This window comes from Nuphar pumila, chromosome 4 (genome assembly GCF_984573655.1).
Source record: "Nuphar pumila chromosome 4, dmNupPumi1.hap1.1, whole genome shotgun sequence".
Taxonomy (NCBI): Eukaryota; Viridiplantae; Streptophyta; class Magnoliopsida; order Nymphaeales; family Nymphaeaceae; genus Nuphar; species Nuphar pumila.
Genome location: NC_143252.1, coordinates 13339285 through 13364205, shown reverse-complemented (window position 1 = coordinate 13364205; position 24921 = coordinate 13339285). Strand labels below are relative to the sequence as shown.

The 24921-nt window shown below is 35.3% G+C and overlaps 1 protein-coding gene across 3 annotated transcripts; it reads right to left on the bottom strand.

Annotated features, from left to right (window-relative positions):
• Positions 1-1307: 1307 nt before the first annotated feature.
• Positions 1308-24921, bottom strand: PBCP (Protein phosphatase 2C family protein). 3 transcript variants are annotated; one of them, XM_090004121.1, is made up of 11 exons: positions 24671-24921; positions 11370-11421; positions 9551-9630; positions 9346-9427; positions 6427-6497; positions 3007-3086; positions 2818-2915; positions 2307-2427; positions 2140-2222; positions 1790-1838; positions 1308-1643 (listed from the first exon to the last, which is right to left on the bottom strand). In XM_090004121.1, the coding sequence occupies exons 1-11, from the start codon at positions 24781-24783 to the stop codon at positions 1591-1593; spliced, it is 882 nt and encodes a 293-aa protein (XP_089860247.1). In that variant the 5' UTR covers positions 24784-24921; the 3' UTR covers positions 1308-1590. The 3 variants fall into 3 exon arrangements, with proteins under 3 accessions (XP_089860247.1, XP_089860250.1, XP_089860249.1); XM_090004124.1 differs by having other exon boundaries at positions 24664-24867; XM_090004123.1 differs by lacking the exon at positions 2307-2427 and having other exon boundaries at positions 1449-1643; positions 2796-2915.

Here is a 24921-nt window from a genome sequence, read left to right as displayed (position 1 = left end):
ATATATATATATATATATATATATATATATATATATATATATATATATATATATATATATATATATATATATATATTCAAAGTCGTGAAATCTGAAGGGGAATAAGTGAGATGCAACGTCAGAAAGTTTTAGAAAATTTAAGAATGTGACGTTTGTTTAAGACAAAGATTGGCCCTGACTCTGAACCAAAAAAATAATTGAGCATCTTAGTTTATTGCTTGGTCAATAGCCTTAGTTGCTGTAAATCCGGAAGCTATTTTACGTCTGCAGCCAGGCATCTATGAATTCAAGTTTAGAGAGAGAATTTACTAATGTTAAGTCTGAAACTAGTTTTAAGGCTTGGTGGCAGTTAGATGCAGGGCAAGCAGCATTGGTTCATGAAGGCCAAACATGGGATCTTGAACAGTACAATTGTTAATGTTGATGCCATTTGAAGTTTTCAGGTAGGAGAGTAATTGACAGATGACTCAAGACAAGAAAGTGGATTTCTCATTGGTTATTATTTTAGAGAAAGCATTGTCTAGTTATTGAAGTAAAAAAAAAGTATAAATATGTGCATGCAACAATTGTAGCATTCATAACATGTTTTCACAACCCTAGTGCAAAAACTGAGCAAGAAGAGTGAACATCTTCAAGATTAGTGTGTACTTCCCTTTATGATCTCTTTGTAAGAAAGAACGAAAGAAAATATAGAAGATGATTTTAGACAAACAGACTGGACCTCAACCACGACAAATGCCTTTAGCATTTCAATATATTTGTGGGATATGAATAGCCTACATAAATGGTTTGGAAAAAGCCATGCAACAGTGACATCATTTGATAGCCACACTACAGATAATTAACTAAATCTGCATCAAAGTCAAAGAATCATGTCTAGTGAATGATACACTAAATATATAACAGGATATAAAAACTGGTGACATAAACTTATACTTGGGATACAATTATTGGAAAGATTAAATTGACATAAACTTATAATTTACTCGGAATATAATTATGGAAAGACTCTCTCTCTCTCCACCCGCCCCAAAGCACATTACACGCACACACACAGAGTCATGCTCATACTGACCTCAGAAACAATTGAAAGATGGAAAGGATAGCCAGAAGTTACGTCAGTAGAAAATGCTTTAGATATGTAACTTGCATAAAGAAACCTGCCATGAAAACTATTAACTACTTCAGGATAACAAATTGCCCTCTGTATTTCTTGTGCATGTGAACACACAAATACATGCATGTGCGCACACACACACAGAGTGAGCGAGCAATACACTTTGAGATAGGCTAGATCACCACTTACATTTTTAAAAGAATGATATTATAATTGAATCATGTTCATGTCATTTACAATGGAGAATTAAAACAAGGAGCTGAATTTTTCCAGGCCTAGATATCCCCTAGATTTAGTAGATCAGTTTCTTTGGTAAATACATGATATTGAATCATTTGAACAACCAATAAGATTGGGAAGTACTTGACACTCATCCTCAAATGCATCATTAAGCTTTGTTACACTTTGATAGACATATCAATCTCTCTCCTTAGAGGCTGCCCATTTGCAATCATGACTAATGTGGCCCATGACTATGAGCTTACAATGTGGCCCACAATGACTGTAATGTCATCTAATTTACCTCCTGTCAAATGAAATGTGTGATAAACTTAGAAAGCCATATTCATGCATGAAACGATGTGTCATTGCATGCATGCACACACACGCACAGAGAGAGAGAGAGAGAGAGAGAGAGAGAGAGAGAGAGAGAGAGAGAGAGAGAGAGAGTGCCTGTTAGTTTCCTTCCTAGAAGTTTCTCCCATATGGGAATATCAAAACCCTGCATTGAGATTGCAACATATGTCATAACTTTTGTAGCATTAAGTAAATTTATTGCACAAACTAACATGAGAAAAACATCACACGAACATCGTCAGTAATTATAGAAAAGAAAGAAAGTATTAAGCAAGTCCAAGACAGTAGACTAATTCTTCATTCAAGCCAATCTCTGGCATTAAATAGAGCATTCAAACATTTAATCTCTAGAAATAGGTACTCAGCAATTGCTTTACTGATGTGAGAAAAAATGAAACTGAAAAGAACACAAGCACTTGAAATTGTCGAGTACTTATGAACAATACCTGATTCCTGGCCTCCATAGAATAAGGTGAATCAAATTTAACATCTCTTGAATGCATGTTAGCTAGGTTGGCCAGAGCTTTTGCTACAGTAAAAACACAAATTTATCAGGGCAAATAACTAGAACCATTGAGATTTCAGGAAATAGAATTTTTAAGTAGAAAATTACCAGTCTCTGAAACATCTTTATATGTAGAGATTACCGACACAATTTCATGATCAAAAACATTGTCAAAAAGCCCATCCGAACCCAAAACGATTGTGTCTCCTATCACTTCTACATGACTGACCTGTTTTATGTGTGAGGTTAAGGTTACTATGAGTCTGTTACCAATAGTGATACTCTCAGTACATACACCATGTGATCCATGTAACAAATAAAACTCAAATATGCAATGATAAACATAACATGAGCGCAAAACAGTGTTTACCTAATGTATGTCAACAAGATACTAATCCAACACAACTAAAAGATCTAGTGATAGCTAAACTAACCATTCAGTGCCCACTGAAATGGTCAATAGATTGGTGTGTTACTGCAATATAGCAATTTTGTTCTCCTAATACATGGTAGAAACATAAGAGAATGATATCGATCTCACAACACACACCATTTTATGGAATCATAATCAAGCATACATAATTTATCAATGCTTACAACTAGGGCTGCAAACGTGTACCATGGCATCTTCATAAGTTTGTCCTCCAGCCTCAGAGCTCAACTGAAATGGACAATCAAAATAATGCTCTTGAGGAGTCGTTGAAAAGATCACTTCCCCTAGACATGTAAAAGTGGATAACCAAGTTAGTACACATGAAAAATTAAATCACTCAGAAAAAAAGGCTATTATTTTTTTTCTCTGGATAACCTTTTCGTATGAGTTTGAGGCCACAATCTCCAACATTTGCAATCCTGAGAATCCCATTTCCTTCCAGCATAGCAATAATTCTGTTCAAACAATTTGCACAGAAATCTCAAAAATCCACATAAGGAATCAGAAACTCAACATATTACAAGTTCTTAAGGATCATATTTTGGCATGTATTGGGATGGGGAATTTTCAGAAGAATGTTTAAGTCCTAGGATGACTTACCACTATATCATTACAGAGTCAACATGATATTCACTAACACTATGTTGATGAAAGTCTCAAGTTCAAATCCTACCCTTGTAGTAGGAAAAAGAAAAAAGCTAGAAAAAATGGAAAGTTCCAATTTTACATGTTTAGTGCAGGATCTTGAGTCCAGGATACAGTGACTCTGGCACCTGTGCTGGAAGAAGATGAACCTTTGAGAAGTTGTAGGGCCTCCACTAGTTGGGATAATGACATGAAACCAATGGATTCAATGACTTTGAAATCTTCATTGGTTCCACTCTTATTCTCATGTGATGCATCTATGCTTGCCACTCTTCGATCATCGCTTCCTTTAAATTTGGGGCAATAAGGCTTAATGTGCCTCGATATTTACAATTATAGCATACAATTTTCTTCCTTCCGTCATCATTATGTTATCTCTTGTAATTGGATTTGGTGAAGTGAGGAGGCTTATAAGTATTAGTGTTGGCACCGGGTCTTGAAACGGCAACACATTGTCTTTGGATTCTTTAGGCTCGGACATGGTCTTAAATCTCATTTCTTCCATACAAACTTCAGCCAAAACCTCATGAAGGGGTGGAGGCCCATCTTTATTACAATGAGAAATGCTGACCCTTCATGAATTGAAAAAAATTATCTTCTAGGATTTGATTTTTTCTTAGATGAGCATCATTGGGTGTGTCCTAAATAGGCTCCAATTTGGCAATTTGCTCTCAAAGTCTTTTGAGAGTTCCATAATACTCTATAACACCTTTATCACCTTGTTTATAATTATGAATCTTATCATGCAACTCTCATTTGTGAGAGACATCTCTTTAGGTATATGTTTGTTTGATGAAAATCATACCTGAACGGTTTTTTCAAACTCCAAGACGTTCTCACATGGTTCCTTACACATGCTCCCCATGAATAGTGCACTTTAGTATGACCTACTTCCCATGACTTATAGGTTTTCTTTGTAGTCTAAGAGAGACTTTTGTCTCTCATTCTCTTTAAGGGTTTCTTCTTTATTTTTATCCCATACCAACTTTCACAAGAATAGGTTGAGGTTCCATAGTGGAACCATCAACAAAGTGCCACACTTCCTTTCTCACTAGGATTTTTTTTACCGTGGTGGCCCACATGTTGTAATTGGTCCCATCAAATTTGATATACCAAATCTTCATGACTTAAATGTACCAAATCTTCATGACTTAAAAAGGATATTTCTTTGTCAGAAAAACATGATCATCCAAGGGTTGATCTTTAACAAATTGACTATCTTGAATACATCTATAAGGTCAGATTGAATCAAAACAACATGAACCTATGCATTGATACCGTATGCACATCCGCACCAAAGAATACCTATAAGCATGAATATATTTAAACATATGTGGTGATCCATACATTTCTTCCTCTCAAAACTTCCAAAACAAAAAAAAATTCTAAGGGTTGCTCCAATTATTGTTAGTTTTATTTATGATTTGCAAAATTTATTTTTGAAAATTTAATAGTTTTTCAAAATTAATTGCCCTATTAAATTGTGCGAGCCAGGGCTCGAAATTGGTTTTGCAAAACGGTTCTTATGTAAATAATTTGAAATTATTTAAAAAGGTAAAAAAAACCAAACAGTGTAATTAATCTCTTCCTTGATATCCCTTCCACAGTGTAAGAATCTTGGATGGCGGTATTAAGAGACCGTGAGGATACTAAAACTCCTAGTGTGATTGTGCCCCTAAACCTGATATGATGGTTCACCTATCGGCCATGGTTTTAAGGAGATTCGATCACTTTTCCTGTAGGTGGTGTTGTTGACTCAACTGTAGTTATCAGTATACCAAGAAAGTGGCGTCCGTGGATGTTGATTTCCTTGATGTCCCGACATTAGATGTTGATTTCTAATGTTCTGATAGATGGTGTTGATTCCTGATATCGGTCGGGGAACAAGTGTTGAACCCAGTAATAAAATACAAATTGTGTCTTAAGCTACAACTAGGAACCTAACTTGGACTTTGAAAATTTGTGCATGTTTTGAGTATCCGTGAGTTTAAGAAAAAATGAAAATTAAATTTGTGTGCATTTAATAGGAACATGCATACAAAAACAACTCTGATAATAACTTAATAAGTTATTCATGCATGTGCATTGACTCATGCATATTTACTGTTCAACATTAGTTCTTGCATTCATGCTTATTCTGTTTTGCATGATATTTGTTACTGCATGATATCTTGTTTAAATGCTTGAATGATAAGTTGATTGTGATAAATTGTTGTTGTGATATTCCTTTGAACTTTATGCATGAATTTAGTTTATGCTATTTTCTTTACTGTTTGGATTTTTAGAGGAATTCGTATAAAGGACTTTGGTTCTTACTCGTTTTCTTAAAACTGTTTTCCAGGATCGGATGCTCAGTGATGTCCTGACTTGCTGGTTGGAGACTGCGAGGCTTGTGTTACTGGTTTCTGGTTCTCTAACAAATGGCTCCTTTTTTATATAGACGATTTTGGTCTCTTGGTCTATTTGACATTATTTATTGAATTAATAAAGTTTGATTTATTCTTCGTTGATTCAATACACAGACTGGTTTGTGGTTTGGTGTATTAAATCTGTGAGGCCCCGAATCTTTGGGATAGTTTCTGCAATTGTTTTTAAAAGAAAAAATACTATTTTTACGAGGGTTAGTTGGGGTCGTTACACAAAATATCATCTGTCTCATCATACCAGCATGAAGGAAACCTGTGTCTAAATACCTAATGAAAGAGGTCGGTAAACAAGCCAAGTCATTCATGACATAGCTTCTTTTGGCTCATTTCTAGCTCACTTTATTTCATAAAACAAGCTCATCAAGCAGAATACTAGCCAGCTTTACAAGCTCATAATCTTTAGGGAACCACACTTGATGTGTGTTCTGCAACTATACACAAGAAGTCAGGTGTTGAAATCTCCTTAAGGTATTATTTCTTTAAAACCTCTAAATATAACAAAAACAAAAAAGTCATCAAATTTTATAATAAGAAGCCAACTTGGGCTCAACTCAAGCTCATAGTGAGTTCCGGATGAAGCAATGAGCCTCAGTGAGTGGGGCTTCAATAGGGGAAGTTCAGCTTGTTTGGTTAGTTTATTACTCCTATCTATTGAGCATACAGGTGAAGCTTCATACTTTTGACGCATCATATAAAGTTTTAAAGCCATATAAGTAGAACTTACATGGTAGCAGAACCTGTAGCTAGTGTAGCAGCATGTGCTTTTTGCAGAAGAAGCTTGGGATCATTATTGACCTATTACACGTTAAAAACATATTAGCTATATTAATAACCAATCTAGTAACCTAATAAAATGAACAATTCAATAACTGTACATAGTGCCACGAGAACAAGAAAAAAGAAAGGATCAATAATATTTGGAAAAATAACCAAGGCCAAAGCTAATGTTAAATGCACCAACAAAACCCCTATGAAGACTGAAAAATGCTTGGCATGTGTACAATGGGTGGGCATAAATGAACTTTCTAAAAATAAATGAAAATAAAAAAAGCAATCATAGCCACTGCATTCCAATCTGACTTACCATGTTTTGGTTGAAGCCACTGTGAGTAGTACACTGGATTTTGTTTGCAAATATGCCATGTTTTTAGCGGAAATTCCAAGTGACATGCAGTTTTAATGGAAAACCATCATGGAAAAACTAGATTTCAATGCTGCGAATTCTAAAAAGACATGGATAGACTAAATAGGGCAGATCTTGTTCACATAACACTTTGATCTTGATTAATGAGTAGGAATGTTAACACGAGAACTGCAAAAACACAAAACCTGTCCAGGGCTGCTTTTCTTCTTGAATATAACAGCATAGCGTGTTCAATCAACTGAGAATCAAGAACAACCATAACCATCATTAAACAAAGTTCAGCAACCATCTCTATAACTGAGTGAAATAATCCGCTCCAACAAAATGAGTAGTTCTCCATCTCTCTTCAAGTCTTCTCCATGAGAGAGAGATGATCTCAAATATCCAAAAAAGTTGTGACCTTTTAAATCAGATTAAGACTGCCTGATAAAAAGATTGAGGTGAGTCATGACTACAACTCTGTGTGTGTGTGTGTGTGTGTGTGTGTGTGTGTGTGTGTGGCACACACACCCCAATCGGTTGCCCCAGGGTTTTGCTAAACAAACTTCATGGTTAAAGAAAGCAGACTAAGATCCTTTTTTGTTTTCAGTTTTTCATCATTATTCCATTTCCAGCTATGAGATGGCCAAAAGGTCATGGATACCTCTTGTGCACCAACATATAGGTGAAATGATGGCAAAAGTAACAGATGCTTCTTTCATGCTCTTTAGAATGGTTTTAGCCAGGAGATGGACAAAAGATGATGGGAGGCAAGTAACACCAGCCACTTTTGAACATGAAAGAAAAACTTGGCCTGGCAAAAATCAGAGTATTTACAAGTGGTCAAAGAAACAAGGGCTGGCAGTGGATTGATAGCTGTCTCATAGACTTATATAGATGTGATCTGAAGATAGGACATGGATACAAAATTTTTAATAATCATTAAGACATGAGACAACATATATATTTGAACAGCTAAGATGCAAACTCCTCAAGCATACACATACATTTTAAAGGAAATTTCATTGTTTATAAATATCAAGAAAATCACTAGGAAAAATAAATTTTGATGATTTTTCAAAATAAAATAAAAGGAAAAATTGTTAAAATGCACACAAAGTAAATAAGAAAGGGAATTGTATTTAAATTCCAGAAAATTTCAAAACAATAATTAAAACATTCATGAAGATATAATGATAATCACATGATATGTCCATGATATTTTCAAATAGGTGATATCGTCAAATTTTCCACATTTAGGAGAGTAACAATTTAGCAAAGAACCTTTCTACCTAAAAATTTTTCAATTATAAGGTGGTGTATCACACCAATTGCCATCACCAAGGACATTTCAGTAATTCACAAAAGTTGCATACTAAAAGATTCCTTACATTCCCAAAGCATAACCAACAAATGTGCCTCTGTCAAGTAACTGACGTAAGGAACCACCATGGTTTCCTGAATTGGTTAGGGGCAAAAGTATTTTGGTCAACTCATTAACAACCACCCAACCCACCTCCACACAGACACACACACACACACACACATATGCAAAAATGTGGATATTATTTTGGTAATGTAGATACCAGGGTATTAGACACACATCATATGCTTTGAGAGAAACACCACATATACAAAACATGGATATTACTTGACACTGTAGATAGTTGTGCATGTGACTGCTATAAAACTATCCATGAGTTCTTATCAGTCTGATGAATATCTCATTGATCAGACATAAATAAGATTACCATAGGCCATTCAGTAATATACATGCTTAGCATTGAGCAATTTTGACATTTCAATAGTAGAATAAAATAATATGAAAGTGTGTATGTGTGTGTGTGTGCCATTCATGAAGAAAGAGTAAGATGACTACCCACATTTCACCAAGATCACAACATTAGTAGAATAAGATATTACAACGTAATAACCCCATCCAGAGCATGCTTTGCATCAAATGAACCAGATAAACACATCCATGTGGTCCACCTAATTTGTTGATGACACATATATCTATTCCTTTTTAGTAGATATTATAGTATTATATCTAGTAGCAAATTTTAATTAATATATAGATATCTATGACAAATCCACTTTGGAAATATGGACAAATACAAAAAATACTAAATTTTACTCCTATAGGATGCATTGATAGTGAACTATTCATATCTAAGGCATGTTTGCTTTGGTCACAGGTGGGATGAGTCATCACACTTGAGAAAGTTGATCATGGGATCAGTTTTGTGACCAACCTTCTCAAGTTTCAAGGAGGAGCATTCTCCTGTGAGAATCACAACCACAAAGTGCTGTGATTGTGATTTGCAATCACAAGATCTTGAAAAAGATCCAGGGCATTGCAAATGTGTCTATATGACTACGAAGTTACACATGCAACAACTTTTAAGAATATTTTAGCAAGTTATCATGAAGATCATGAATGGAATATGGGCCAAAAATGATTTATACTCATTTTAGAGTTCAAAATGACAGACAAAATTGTAAATTATTAATATTCACCTCTTCATTCCCAAGAAAACATGAAATGTTAGCCATTAATTCTTGAGGAAAAAGTGCAGGATTTATGTCTCGCTCAGCCCACCTATTGAACATGTGAATTGATAAGAACAAAAAGAAGAGAAAGAGAAAGAAATGGTATGAGGCACTAAAATATTATACCAGACTTGGTGCTAGCAAAGTCATTCATTTTAATGGAAATTCTCACCCAGAAACACCATCAGCAATGGCAAGCACTCCTCCATTGTAGCTGCTCACAAAGACAGCATCTTCTCCACCTTTCTCAACCTTTATATATGAAGCAAGTCACAAAATGCCAAAAAAAAACAAAGCAATAACTCTGCCTTTTCATGGATAAGCATAGCTTCCAATATACAATATTCAGTAAAAATTTTAGGAGAAGACATTAAACCAGCTTAGAAACAACTCGCTTTATTTTGGTAGATATAGTGAAATGATAAGCAATGAAAACCAATTACTAATAGATTCTAGATACATCCAATAACTTATGTTATCCATGAGCAAGCTCTTACTGCTTCTTTCAGGGGAAAAGTTTGTTGTGGCACAAAAACTAGTGATGTTAATGCTGTCATTTTCTATTTAAGCATTTCAATTCTTGTGACATTAGAGACATGATGATGGTATGTTTTCTAAATGTGAACCTATTGCATGACATTGGCTATCAGGAAATTTTTTATGCTTATCCATTAATTGATTATGCATTGGCATCAATTGTTACCTCAATATTATGAAAATTTTGTATTCAAAATGTGAACAGTTTTCCATTTTTTATGCTAACTATTTTTTTCTCTTGGCAAACCCTTGTTTAAGCATGGGAGAAATCAACTGAAACCCGTCTATTGAATTTCTTGTATTCAAGTTTTTGTTAAGTTTCTTACATCTGTTTCTGAGGAATTCTTTTCCTTTTTAATAGGGGTATTTCTTAAAGCACTTTTCTTGAAATTCTGATCTGAGGGTGCCCACATGTTCCTTGTTTTTACCAATTTATGGGTCTCAATCTAAACAATATGAAACATACAGTGCAGAAATAATAAAAGTAACTGCAGAATAAAAAGCAGTTTATTTCTGCATCTTGTAAATTTTGAACAAATTGAACTAATTAGAAAGGAAAATTCATATTAATTACTTGAAACAATTTCAAGCAACACACACGCTCACATATACATGCCTATAAACACAAAACATAGTTCATAAGTTTATGCAAGTATGAATGAGAATTTGTATGCGTTATGTGTCATATCAGTCAAGTTTTAACCCTACTAAAGATGAAAGGGTTTTGCTTGAGTTCGGCTCGCTTACCAAAGCAAGATTGGAACTCCGGCTTCAGCTCTGTCAGTAAGCTAAAATCCAAGCTCAACCATACTAGAACACAATTCGTGTTGATATGTGCATATTTGTGTGTATCTATAGGTATGTGCATCAACTGAGCATAAAGCACCAAGAAAAGATGAGTAGGGAGTTTCCTGAGCTCTGCTCCTTTACTAACGCAAACTTCAGCCTTGAGCTCTGCCAGTAAGCTAAAATCCAAGCTCCAGCATACTGGAACATGAATGAGGACCTGATTGTTCACAAGCATCTAGGTTAGTTTATCAGCCCTAACTACCTTACACGCTGTAATTCAGTAAGTCGATGTTCCATCACTGCACACAAAACTCTGAAAACAGCAAATCATCCACTCACTTTGACAAGGATGATGCCTTTCTCCATATAAATTGCAGTTCTATGTCTTAACACATCAATAAATTGTTTCCCATGCATAATGCCAACGTATACAGTGCACACATGTAACAGTCACAAAATCCACACCTTACCATTAAATAACATGTTAGTATTACATATACCATATTTATAGATAACAGCAATGGAAAAAATGTAGAACTTGTTTAAATAAAAATACAGCTAGAATGTCACAGACAGGTTGTTTTTTGTGGAGTATCATAATTTAAAAAATGCTTAAGGCTTGATCAATCTCCAAAAGGAAAAGGAAGGAAAGAAAATAGTGGTACCTTTTTAGGGTGTGGGATAAGATGCATTCCGGCATAAAAAGACAGCTCTGACCTATGGCCACCAAGATATGTTTAGTTTTATGGATTTCAAGAAGCCAAAATGTTTGATAGTAACATGGCAAAAACCACAAAAAAAAAAGATATAAAGGATTGATGCATCATGACCAACTCAGGAACATGAATGATCAAAAGTTTAAATGCTAAAATGGAAAGACTGTCACTTATGAACCCACATGCTCCAATAGGAAGTACAAGCAACACATTCAATATTCTAACCAACAAAGTGCTAGAAATGACAATGCCATGTAGGTATTTTGTCTTTTCCAAGTACATTCTTAAATACTTTATGCTTTCTTCCTTGCCTACACATTCAATATGCTATAGATGTTTGAGCCAATGTTTTCAAACCCAGTGACTCGCGACTCGACTTGGCAGTGCCTGACTAGTGAGGGGGTGAGTTAACTCGGTGACCCAGCAGGTCATGATAACTTTTAAATGTATTGAATCAAATAGATATATAGGTAATTATATAAAATATATATGATATACAGTTACATAAGTATACAAACATATATATTATGCAAAATATATACATTGTAAACTCATACATAAATAAATACATAAATATTGTACATATACATATGAATCGGCTGAGTCATAAGTTAACCCAACTGGGTCAAAGCCAAGTCATATAAAAGCTCAGCTGACTTGGTTGAGTCTTGTGGAAAACCTGGTCAATTTTTTGACCAAGTGAATGGCCGAGTCACCGAGTTGACTCGGTGAGTTTTTAAACATTGGTTTGAAACTTTGAACATAAACCAGCACACTAGTTTGTGTGCCATACTAGTCATATAATCAAATTATATTGACCTTTTGATTCCCTGTTGTATATCTGGCATGCTTTATGTGCATATCTATGCCTTGCCATTACAACTTTCTATTTGATGAAGTATTTCCTGCAACCACTTGTTTACTAACTTTCCTATCCTACCTTTCTTATCAATTGTACACTTGAGCACTTAAAAGTATTAAAATGAAGAAAGTATTATATTTTCCCTTACAAGTAGAAAGCTTCACCCTGTGTATATTTTTTTGTGTAAGTATATGCACTATCTTCTCGATAACTCAATACTATTTCAGACATCTAATGGGTTTAAAGCCATGTCACACAGATACCCCATTTTGACTACTGTTCTGTATCTGTTTATATACAAGTCATACTGGAAATTTTATAAAAATGGCTGTATCCCCATATCCACAACCGTATCCATGTGACATAGGTTTAAAGTTTAAACACTTTATACATGCACATCAGCATGTATTCTATGTCCCCATACTTTCAAGCACCATAGAACACAATGTAGTGCGCTTCAAAACCGACTTTTATGGTCAGAATGTTTTGCCCTGTGTAAATGTATGGCCCATCACAAAATTGATGCTACACAACCACACCTTTATGCATTTTCCAAGGGCACTTGCTTGCTAACCTTATGTTGGTATATGTATCCATAAACTTGTACAAATATGTTAGCACACATTTTTGTGTAAGCCACAGTTTGCCTAGCCATCATTTCCTAATTTACGTTCCTGAAATGATTTTCTCACTTTCCATGTAAGCCAAAATATTTCTATTTTCCAAAATATTTGCTTCTCACTTCTATGTGGCCTTTAGAGAACTTCCTATGGCAAGAGCACATTTATTTTCAGGATATAACATGTGGCACATAACTCTTGTGCCAGTAACTGAATTGCTATTCATCTGCATTTTAATATATAACACAGAACCAGGCCTGTTTTAATGAAGACTGTTAAAATGTATCTCCAAAAATCCTTGTTGTAAATATAAATATATATATTTATATACTTAGAAATACATATACATATAATATATTATATGTATATGTATCTATATATATATAAATATATATATTTATATACTTTTTTAATTTCTTATCCAAAAAGGGTATTATTGTAATCTTGCGCATATTCCATTTGGAATATGTTGTATTTTTCTTTTTATTTTCCTTTTGTAATTCTTTTTATTTTTTCATTTTTATTTTTACTTTTTATTAAAGGTGCATTGGGGGTCCCCCAATAGAGTCGTTGGGGGGCCCCCAACGGTCACAAATGTGACCGTTGGGGGCTCCCCAACGACTCCTTTGGAGCCCCCCTTTTGCACCTCTTGGCTCTTGTATAAATAGGGGTGTTCCCCCTTGTAATTCTTAAGCTTGAGAGTCGCAAGCATTTGCTCTTTTTTATGAAACACATGCATTATTGCATGTTTATTATTTTTACGCTTTTTGCGTATTTTGTTCAAGTGTTGTGAGAGTGTCTTCGTACACTTCTTTTATAAAGTATTTATGCTTGTATGCATATTGTCTCTTCATAGACAACTTCACATGGTATCAGAGCAAGGTTGGTGATAGAGGATTGTGAGATTCTCTTCTTTTCAAGTGCCTCGAAAAGCGTGCCTTCGGATTTTTGAAGGTTGGAGTGGTGGATCTTGCTTCTCAAATATTTTAGAAGGATCTTGCTCAAACTTGCATTTGAAATTTGGTATTGGTACGCCATTTCTCCCTTTCTCTTTACTTCATAATGGGCGAAAAAGAGTCTCATTTTACTCTTGGCTTCAAATTAAATGGATCCAATTATCATATTTGGGCCGGAAACATGGAGGCTCACATAAAAGGAAAGGGGCTATGGGGTTATGTGCAAGGTACAATTCCGGAACCGGAACCCAAGATAACGGTGGTAAACGGAAGTGAAATCAAGATTCTTGAAGGAGAAGAAAGGGTTAAAGCTCTTGAAGAGTACTCTAAGAAGCACGATGAATGGGAAATAAAGAATTTCAAGATTCTTTCTTGGTTTTTTTCATCCGTTGAGACTAAGATTAATGCCAACATCATTAAGTTTAAAAAAGCATCGGAAGCTTGGCATTATCTTGAGAAAATGTATACATCGAGGGATCTATCTCATAAGTATTATCTTCAAAAGAAGGCTCTCTCTCTCACTCAAGGTGAAATGACTATTAGAGAATATTTTGCCGATCTCTTCTCAATTTGGGATGAGCTTGCCATGCTTGAACCAAAATGGAGTGGAGAGGCAATTGAACTACGCCACAAGCAACTTGAAGAAGATCGATTCTTCAATTTTTTGAATGGGCTAAGGCCCGAATTTGAGCAAATAAGGTCTTCTCTTCTATCCTCATTTACTCCTCCCTCTCTTGAAGATGTACTCACCAAATTAAGTGGTGAGGAGACTCGTATGAGTTTATGTAAACAAGGATCAAGTGTTCTTGTGGTTCCTTGTAATCATGAAGAAAGCAATGAGGTCAATGCCGTATCAAGACCCGGGAACAATGTTAAAACCTATCGTCCCCCTCATTTTAAACCACAAAATCAAGGTGAGAATGGTGGCCAAAGAGGAAAAAGGCACTATAGCAAAGTTATTTGTCATTTTTGTAAAGAACCCGGACATATCAAACCCATATGTCCCAAATGGAAAAAACTTCTCGCTATGGCTACCACCGGTGTACCACAAAAGGATGAGGCATCATCAAGTGGGTCACTCTCTTTAAATCAAATAGTGGAAGCCCTTCAACCTCTCCTCAAAGGAGCTACCTCCGGTGCCGCCGTGTCTATTTCATCTTTTCCAGGTAAAGTCACTTGGCTTTTGGACTCCGGTGCATCTTTTCATATGTCCCCAAACATGTTTTCACTTTCCTATTACTCAAAAAATGTTTCTCCCTCTTTTGTTTCCACTGCGAATGAAACCTCCCTTGAAATTAAAGGAATAGGTAATTTTGAAACTCAAGATTTTTTTATTCCAAAAATTAGATTTATACCTAAACTAAACTTAAACCTTCTCGCTGTTTCTCAACTCTCGGACCATGGTTGTGATATTAAATTCTCTTGTGATAAATGTTTTATACAGGATCGCCGGTCCGGGAAATTGATTAGGGAAGGCTTTAGAAAAGAAGACTTATACTATATGGAATCTCTTCAAGTTCCAAAATCTTTTTGTAATGTGGCCCAAAACAAATATATAAATGTATGGCACAAGAGACTTGGTCATCCTAATATCACTAAGTTGTCTTATTTACATTTTGCAAAAGACCTATGTAAAAGTTCTTTTTCTTGTAATGATTGTATTCTCGGAAAGATGCAAAGTTTACCTTTTGATCAAAGAACTATGTTCTCTTCTAAAACTTTTGAAATTGTTCATTCGGATGTTTGGGGACCCACACCTGTTGCTTCAAAAGAAGGCTTTTCTTATTATGTCATTTTTGTGGATGATTTTTCCAGATATTCGTGGATTTATTTCCTTAAGTTCAAACATGAAGTTTTTTCGTGTTTTAAAACCTTTCATTCAATGATCAAAAATCAATTCAACAGTAATATAAAGATATTTAGAAGTGATTCTGGAGGGGAATATCTTTTCAATCAATTTAAAGTATATCTTGAGGATCATGGAATTGTTCACCAAAGGTCTTGTCCTAAAACTCCTCAACAAAATGGGTTGGCCGAAAAAAAACATAGGCACATCATTGAGACCACTAGGACCCTTCTTATTTCCCAAAACATTCCTAAAAACTTTTGAGCAGAAGCAGCTCTTGCTTCTGTTTATCTGATTAATCGGTTACCATCTAGAATATTAGGAAAAATATCCCCTTTTGAGATTTTATATAAGATTGAACCTGATTATAGTAGGTTACGTGTTTTTGGGTGTAAGTGTTTTATTCTTACGGATAAGAATGACAAACTCTCTCCCAAAGCTATCCCTTGTGCCTTTCTTGGATATTCCGAAACTCAGAAAGGGTTTCGTTGTTATGATCTTCGAGATGATAAGTTATATGTCTCTAGAAATGTAACTTTTTTAGAAAATGAAAGTGGCTTTGAAAAAAATGTTCCTCAACAAGAAAATTTTGATTATTCATTCCTTTTTAACTTATTGTCTAGCAATGATGATATACCTAGTGATGATGATGTATCATCAAACCATGATGAGGAAAATGATGGTGATGTTGGTGAACATAACTCACTCAATGAACAAGAAAGTAGAATTTCAAGTGATCCCATAACCTACTTCCGTAGAAATCAAGACACCTTTAGAAGTGCTATGGACCAATATAGTGAGCTTGTTCCTACCCTCGATCACCGAAGATCTGAAAGGAATAGGAGACCTCCAACTCGTTTTGTTTCTTTTGATTCTTTCTCACCCCGGTATAGGGCTTGTCTTAGTGTCATTCACTCTTATTTTGAACCAAGGAATTTTGAAGAAGCTAAAAAATGTATAGAATGACAAGAAGCTATGCAAAATGAACTTAATGCCCTTAAAAGGGCTGAAACTTGGGATTTCCAAACTCTACCCATAGGAAAGAAAACTATAGGTTGTCGATGGGTTTTTAAGGTTAAAACTAAGAGCGACGGATCCTTGGAAAGGTATAAAGCTCGCTTAGTTGTGAAAGGGTATGGGAAAGAGTATGAAATTGATTATGAAGAAACTTTTGCTCTTGTAGCCCGAATGGTTACAGTCAGATATCTTATTACTATTGCATCTATTAAAAATTGGAATATCTTTCAAATGGATGTGAAAAATGTTTTTTTAAATGGTGATCTTAACAAATAAGTATATATGGATGCTCCACCAGGCATGGAGATCCCTAAAAATAAAGTTCTTCGTCTTCGAAAGGCCCTCTATGGTTTGAAACAGGCCCCCAAAGCCTGATATGACAGATTTACTAGTGTAATGCTGGAAAATGGTTTCTCCTCATGTTATACTGACACTGCTCTATTTACTAGAAAATCTAATGCAGGGATTGTGATATTATTACTCTATGTTGATGACATGTTAATTACAGGTGATGATGTTCAAGGGGTCAAGGGTATTAAGTCTGTCTTGACTTCAAAATTTGAGATGTAAGACTTGGATTTTCTGACATATTTTCTTGGAATTGAGGTTGCCTATTCGCAACGTGGTTATTTTCTATCACAGTCTAAACTTGCTTGCGAGATTATTGACAGATCAGGAATTTCTGATGACAAAGTATGCGAAACTCCTGAAGTTGTGGGAGCAAAAATAAAGATTGACGACGATGTTCCTCTAACCGATCCTACTCCTTACAGGCAGTTGGTAGGTTCTTTAATGTATCTTAGCATTACTCGACCTGATTTTTCACATGCTATACACATCGCCAGTCAGTTTCAGCATGCTCCTACAACCGTTCATATGAGTGTTGTGCTTCGCATCATCAGATATTTGAAGGGTACTGTGAATAAGGGAGTATTTCTATCTTCTTCTTCTGAATTGAAATTACTTGCTTATACTGACTTAGATTGGGGAGGTGACCCTAGTAACCGTCACTCCACCACTGGCTTTTGTGTTTTCTTAGGTGAGTCTTTGATCTTATGGCGATGTAAGAAGCAACAGAAGGTCTCTCTATCATCCACTGAAGCCGAATATAGAGCCATGGCATCTACCACCATGGAAATTGTATGGATTCGACGCCTTTTGGAAGATATGGGAGTGTTTATCAGAGAACCAACAAAGCTATGCTGTGACAATAAAAGTGCAATTTATATTGCCAAGAACCACACTTTTCCAGGCGAACAAAGCATATAGAGATGGACTGCCATTATGTCAGAGAAGAATACTTGAAGAAGGTCATTGATCTACCATACGTGACGTCTGAGTATCAACTTGCGGACTTCTTCACAAAAGCTCTATGTTCGCCTAGATTTCATTTCCTTCTTGACAAACTTGCGGTTATCGCACCGTAAGTTTGATGGGGGGTGTTAAAATGTATCTCCAAAAATCCTTGTTGTAAATATAAATATATATATATTTATATACTTAGAAATACATATACATATAATATATTATATGTATATGTATCTCTATATATATAAATATATATATTTATATACTTTTTTAATTTCTTATCCAAAAGGGTATTATTGTAATATTGCGCATATTCCATTTGGAATATGTTGTATTTTTCTTTTGTAATTCTTTTTATTTTTTCATTTTTATTTTTACTTTTTATTAAAGGTGCATTGGGGGTCCCCCAATAGAGTCGTTGGGGGGCCCCCAACGGTCACAAATGTGACCGTTGGGGGCTCCCCAACGACTCCTTTGGAGCCCCCCTTTTGCACCTCTTGGCTCTTGTATAAATAGGGGTGTTCCCCCTTGTAATTCTTAAGCTTGAGAGTCTCAAGCATTTGCTCTTTTTTATGAAACACATGCATTATTGCATGTTTATTATTTTTACGCTTTTTGCGTATTTTGTTCAAGTGTTGTGAGAGTGTCTTCGTACACTTCTTTTATAAAGTATTTATGCTTGTATGCATATTGTATCTTCATAGACAACTTCACAAAGACATGATATCCATAATTGTCCATTTGGTAGTTGGATCTCATGCCATGTAGAACTAAATAAAGATCCTCCTAGAGAATTTTCTAGATGAGATCCTCATCAGCTAACTTTTAAGAAAGTATTTTTCATTACAAGATGTTTTTACCTTAGATAAAAATGAACTGACTGATGAGGCATTCATATGTGATATATATTCTAGTAAAGGTCTTCAAATATTGCAGCGCTGCAACAATACTTCAATGTTCATGTCCATCATGAATTGGGCAGAAAATTGTATGCTGTTCACCCAATTCAAGTTAAGTATAGGGAGCAGATTAGCTTCAACTGCATCCGGTTCATTTAAGAAGTTCACTGTACAATTATGTTATGTCAGAGACCTTAGATATAAATGAACTGACTGACGAGGCATTCATATATGATATTTCTGTTAGAAGTGTATATATATATTTATACATATGATGTATGTACATGTATTATATATATATGTATACATATAGTATATATGTATTTATATATATTTTTCTATTCTTTTATTTTTATTTTTTGTCTAGTTCAATTTGAATTAGACTCAAACTAGTCAACACATTGTTGACTAGTTTGATGATAGATGTTGGAGCTAGTCCAACAACTACAAATAGAGCCGTTGGACTAGCTCCAACGACTACAAATAGAGCCTCTATTTGAGTTTTTCTCTTGTGTCCTCTTTTGTATATAAATAGGGGTGATCCCCTCACATTGTAACCAATGCTTCTTTGTGGATTGAATAAAATATTCATTTTATACTTTTGAGCCTTATTGTGTATGCTCTTTTGTGGGCTTTGTTGGTGTGTCCTTAGTAGTAGCCACTTGTTGTGCTTGTCCACTTGGATCTTTGGTGGACACTTGTGTTCTTGATTGAAGGTTTTTTTTCATTATATGGTATCAGAGCCTCGTTGCTCTTGGACCTTTGGAGATTAATTGCCTTGTTTTCCATGCTCGTTGGAGAAAGAAAAAGTCTCTTGGTGTTTGGTGATTCAAGTGTTTGTATGCTTGCGTATTTGGAGAAAAGAGTGGTTCGTCGGTTTGAGTGCTAGTTGATTCTATTCAAAGTTCGTGGAGCAGTGATCGTGCTTTTGTTTCTCTCCTACATTTCTTTTTTTTCTCATCTCATCTTTTCTCTCACCTTCTCTTTATTCCTTTCTCTCTCACTCTTTGTAAGAATGGATGACAATGAAAATGTCACCATCATGCCCATGAAATTTAATGATACAAATTATGTAATGTGGATTTCAATTATGAAGCACCATATTTGGGGAAAGGGGTCGTGGGGAGTAGCGGATGGTTCCGATCTAGAACCGAAACTAATCATCACTAAGGTAGATAGCGAGAGAGAAGTATCTCTTACGGATGGTAAAAATGAAAAGAATGGAGAATGGGGCATGCCAAGATTATGTTTTGGCTAATTAATAGCATCAATATTAAAAAAATGTTGTAACCTCACAAAATTTAACATGCCAATAAGGCTTGAGAATACCTTAAGAATATGTATTCCCTTAAGGATACTCCACATGTGTGAAATTTGCAAGACAAAATTCGTATTATGACTCAAAGTGACAAAAAGTATTAGAGAATATTACAATGAGTTGTCCGAACTTTGGGAAGAGTTGGCTCTTCTTGAGCCTAAGTGGCATTACCCCGAAGATAACAACCAAATTGGCTCTCCTACATAGAGGTAAAGTTTCATCTATTGTTAACACTATTGAGGAGTTAAGTATAGAGAAAAATAAGTTAAAGAGGCGTATTTCGAAGAATGAAGATGATTATGTTCTAGCTGTTTCTAGACCAAAATATTACATGCATACTTATAAACCGCCTCATGTCGGAAGAAAGGGCAATGAATATAACAAGAGTATGCATATATAAACAAGGATCACACATATTTAGAATTTAAATATTTATGTAGATTATAAGACTTACATAGTTGGATTCAGCCATCACAACCCCAACATGCCTTTAATTTTAAGCAATTCCAGTTAATCGTCAGATACAATTATCTTTTAACATGAAGGTTTACAATTAGTAGTAGGTCAAAGCCAATAAATGCAAGCTTAAGAAGCACCCCTAGAAAAGCATACTTGAAACTAGGGGTAGGCAACTGGCCGGGCAGCCCGATGGGCCAAGCCGACCTGGCCTGCCATGGGCCAGGTTTGGGCCAGTACCAGGCCGAAACCCGACCCGTTATATACGTGGGCCGGGCTCAGGCAGGCCCACGGGCTACCGGATAGGCCTGAGTTATTTATTAATTTTTTTAATAATATAAATTTTTTAAAAATTAACTATTATATAGTAACTTGGATGACTATTATTATTTACCTAATTAGTTGCATGAGAACTTGCTATTTGTTAATTATTACTATTTACCTAATTAGTTGCACTAACTGGGAATTAGTTACATAGGAACTTGCTATTCTCTCACGAACCCTTAATTTCAGTCAAGCATTTATGCATTTTAAGATTGGGCCAGGCCGAGAAGGGCCGGACTCGGCCCGCTTCACATTGGCTCGTTGGGCCCCAAGGGTAAAGCTCTTCATTTAGATAAAGCTCTTTATGGTCTTAAACAAGTACAAAAAGCTTGGTATAACAGGTTTAATAAAGTTATGTTTGATATTGGCTTCAAAACTTGTTTGACTAACACTGCCTTGTTTGTTAAGATTTCCGATGCAGGTATTATTATTCTTCTCCTATATGTGGATGACATGATGATCACTAGAAGAGACAAACAAAGAGTTGAAAATATTAAAAAACTTCTCAAAAACTATTTTGAAATGACTGATTTGGATTTATTAAGATACTTTTTAGGAATTGAAGTTGCCTACTCTCTTAGAGGGTATTTATTATCTTAGTCTAAATTTGCTTTTGACATTGTCTTCAAGTCTGGAATCACAGATGATAAGAGAGTTGATACCCCTGAGGTTATCAATACTAAGATGCGAATTGATAATGGAGAACCTCTTGAAGATCCTACTCCTTAAAGACAAATTATTTGAGCACTCTCTTACATCTCAATTACTAGATCTGATATAACACATATTATACACAACTAGTCAATTTCATCATGTTCTCACTTTTGTTCACATGAGAGCAGTTTTGCGTATTATTAGATATATTAAGACCTCTTTTTCTTGAGGCCTCTTTCTGCCTGTTTCATTAACATTACATTTAATTTCTTACACTGATGTTGACTGGGGAGGTGATCCCAATAACAGACACTCAACCACGGTTTTTTATGATTTCTTAGGTGAAATTTCATGGTGATGCAAGAAGCTACAGAAGGTCTCACTTTCGTCAATTTAAACTGAATATCGATCCCTAGCTACCATAATGATAGAGGTGGTCTGACTCAGAAGATTGTTGGTCGATATGGGAGTTGAAGTGACCAAAGTCTCATGCATGTGTTGTGATAACAAGAGTGTGATTTACATTGTCAACAACCGTACATTTCATAAACGAACAAAACATATAGAAATGGATTGTCACTACGTACAAGAGGAGAATGTATGCGACTATTGATCTGCCTTATGTTACATCAAAATATCAGTTAGCAAATTTCTTCACCAAACATCTCGCTACTCCCAAATTTCACTTCCTCTTAGGCAAACTTTCGGTCATGGTATCGTAAGTTTGATGGGGAGTGTTAAAAGCATATATATATATATATATATATTTTATACATGTATTATATATATATATATATATATACATATATATACATATATATTATATACATACATATATATATATATATTTTCCTATTCTTTTATTTTTATTTTTTGTCTAATTCTATTTGAACTAGACTCAAACTAGTCAACACATTGTTGACTAGTTTGATAACCGTTGAAGCTAGTCCAACGACTATAAATAGAGCCACTAGACTCGTTCCAACGACTCTATTTGAGTCTCGCTCTTGTGTCCACTTTTGTATATAAATAGGGGTGATCCCCTCACATTGTAACCATTGCTTCTTGCATTTGTGGATTGAATAAAATATTTATTTTATATTTTTTAGCCTTCTTGTGTATGCTCTTTTGTGGGCTTTGTTGGTGTGTCCTTAGTAAACACTTGTTGTGCTCGTTCGCTTGGATCTTTGGTGGACACTTGTGTTCTTGATTGAAGGCTCTAGTTTCATTACAATTTCTTCTAGTAAAGGTCTTCAAATATTGTAGCGCTGCAACAATACTTCAATGTTCATGTCCATCATGAATTGGGTGGAAAATTAAATTGTACGCTGTCCACCTAATTCAAGTTAAGTATAGGAGCAGATTAGCTTCAACTGCATCCGGTTCATTTAAGAAGTCCACTGTACAATTATGTTATGTTAGAGGCCAATATAGCTTTTAATTTTAATATAAGGCCATTTGTATTGGATTTGAATTGACATTTCTCAACCATTGGGAACCTGCCTGACTTTTGAATCAACCACCTAGCTTATGGACAACTACTCCAAGTAGCAAGATCCTCGACACTTACACATAGTCTGAGCATTTCTGTTTTCCCTTTACCTTTGACTAATTATGCTACATAGCCCAAGTGTTCAATAAGTCATTGAACTACCTTGTTTCTTGTCCATTCTTCAATTATTCATGGATCTTGAGAGTTTACAAGTTGACTGCTGCACTCACAAGTCACAATTGTCCTGTTTTCTACTCGATTTGGCATTTATTGGTACATTTTCTTTAATGATTGATTGAACAAATTCTTTTTAATATTCTATCAAGTTTTTACTCAGATTCGCTTGTCAACAAATCTCATAAGTACCTCCATTTAGTGTTGTTCCAAATATTTGTTCTTCTGGATGCAATCTCATCCAAAATTTGTGCAAGATTTCCAGCATTGCTGAAAACCCCATGACCTTTTATGCTCAAGCAAAACTTTTAGAATTGGCAGAAATCACAGTACAAATCTGTAGTACAAATCTGTACAAGCCCTTTTTAATTTGCATATCAGTGCATTAGGATTTTAGTGAAGTTGTCCCATCCAAACTTTTTGCCAACAATCTCCATCAAGAAGGATTCTTTTATGGCTACTTTAGATAAATCCCCGCCACAAACACATGCACATGCACATGCACAAGCAGACATGCACACATGTAACACTTTCCACCACTCACATGAATTGTTAATACTTAAAGTTTGGTGACCGGGAGCTAGCTAAGAAGCAACTCGCACAGGACTCATTGTCACCAATTTGATCACTTATCTGTTTGATGATTAGTTGTGTTTTATCCAAATAAAAAAATGCAACAGCCCTCAAAAAATTTTGTTGTCAGTATGAGATTATGCTATAATCAATATACATTTAGGGCCTTTTCCCTGTGATAACATAAAATGAAGACTAGGAAATTACAAAAGCTTGGACTTATCAAGGACACCCAAGCCAAACAAGTCTTCACAATTCCACAGGAAACAATAAAATCTTGATGAATACCACAGAGCATCCCCAACCATAACTTCCCAATATCCTTCTATAAACAAGTGAAAAATGGGAAAAAAAAGAAGAGAAAAACAAATGCTAAACCTGGAAGCATTATAAATTTTCACATCTTATATCGCTTAAAACAGGTAGTACATTGACAATTTGCAATAAACTGTACCAAATGTACACGCTAACACCAAACTCTTGGAAAATCAAACACCCAATTCAGTCAAATTGCAAAAGTTACATCATCCATTAAATTCTCCAAAAAGAAACAGTTGCAATTGAACTGTTAAAATCAAAATCCGCAGAAAACATGGTCCTAAACCCTGTCATATTGGAATAGGCAACAAAATAATGCCATGTGTGGCTGTATAACAGAACACCATGGAAATTTAGACACCGGAATAAATGACAACCATGAGAAAAAAAAGGAGGAACTACCAATTGGAGAGAGGCGGGGAATACCTCATACCTGTTAGAGTGTGGAACAGGTGAAGAAGATGAGAACGCAAGATGGGTGGTCTTCTTTGAGGGTAGCTGAGGGAGGTGGGGATGGAAAAGAGAAATGGCAGACCTTGACGCCATTGGCTACACAACAAAACCAAAAGGAAGCAAACTCAGGCTTCACCCTCAGACCTTTATGACGATGGTCGCTGCGGATTTGTGGTCGTTGGGAAAGCGTGCCACGTTCCCAACAGAGGAATCAAGAGTGGGTAGAATCCC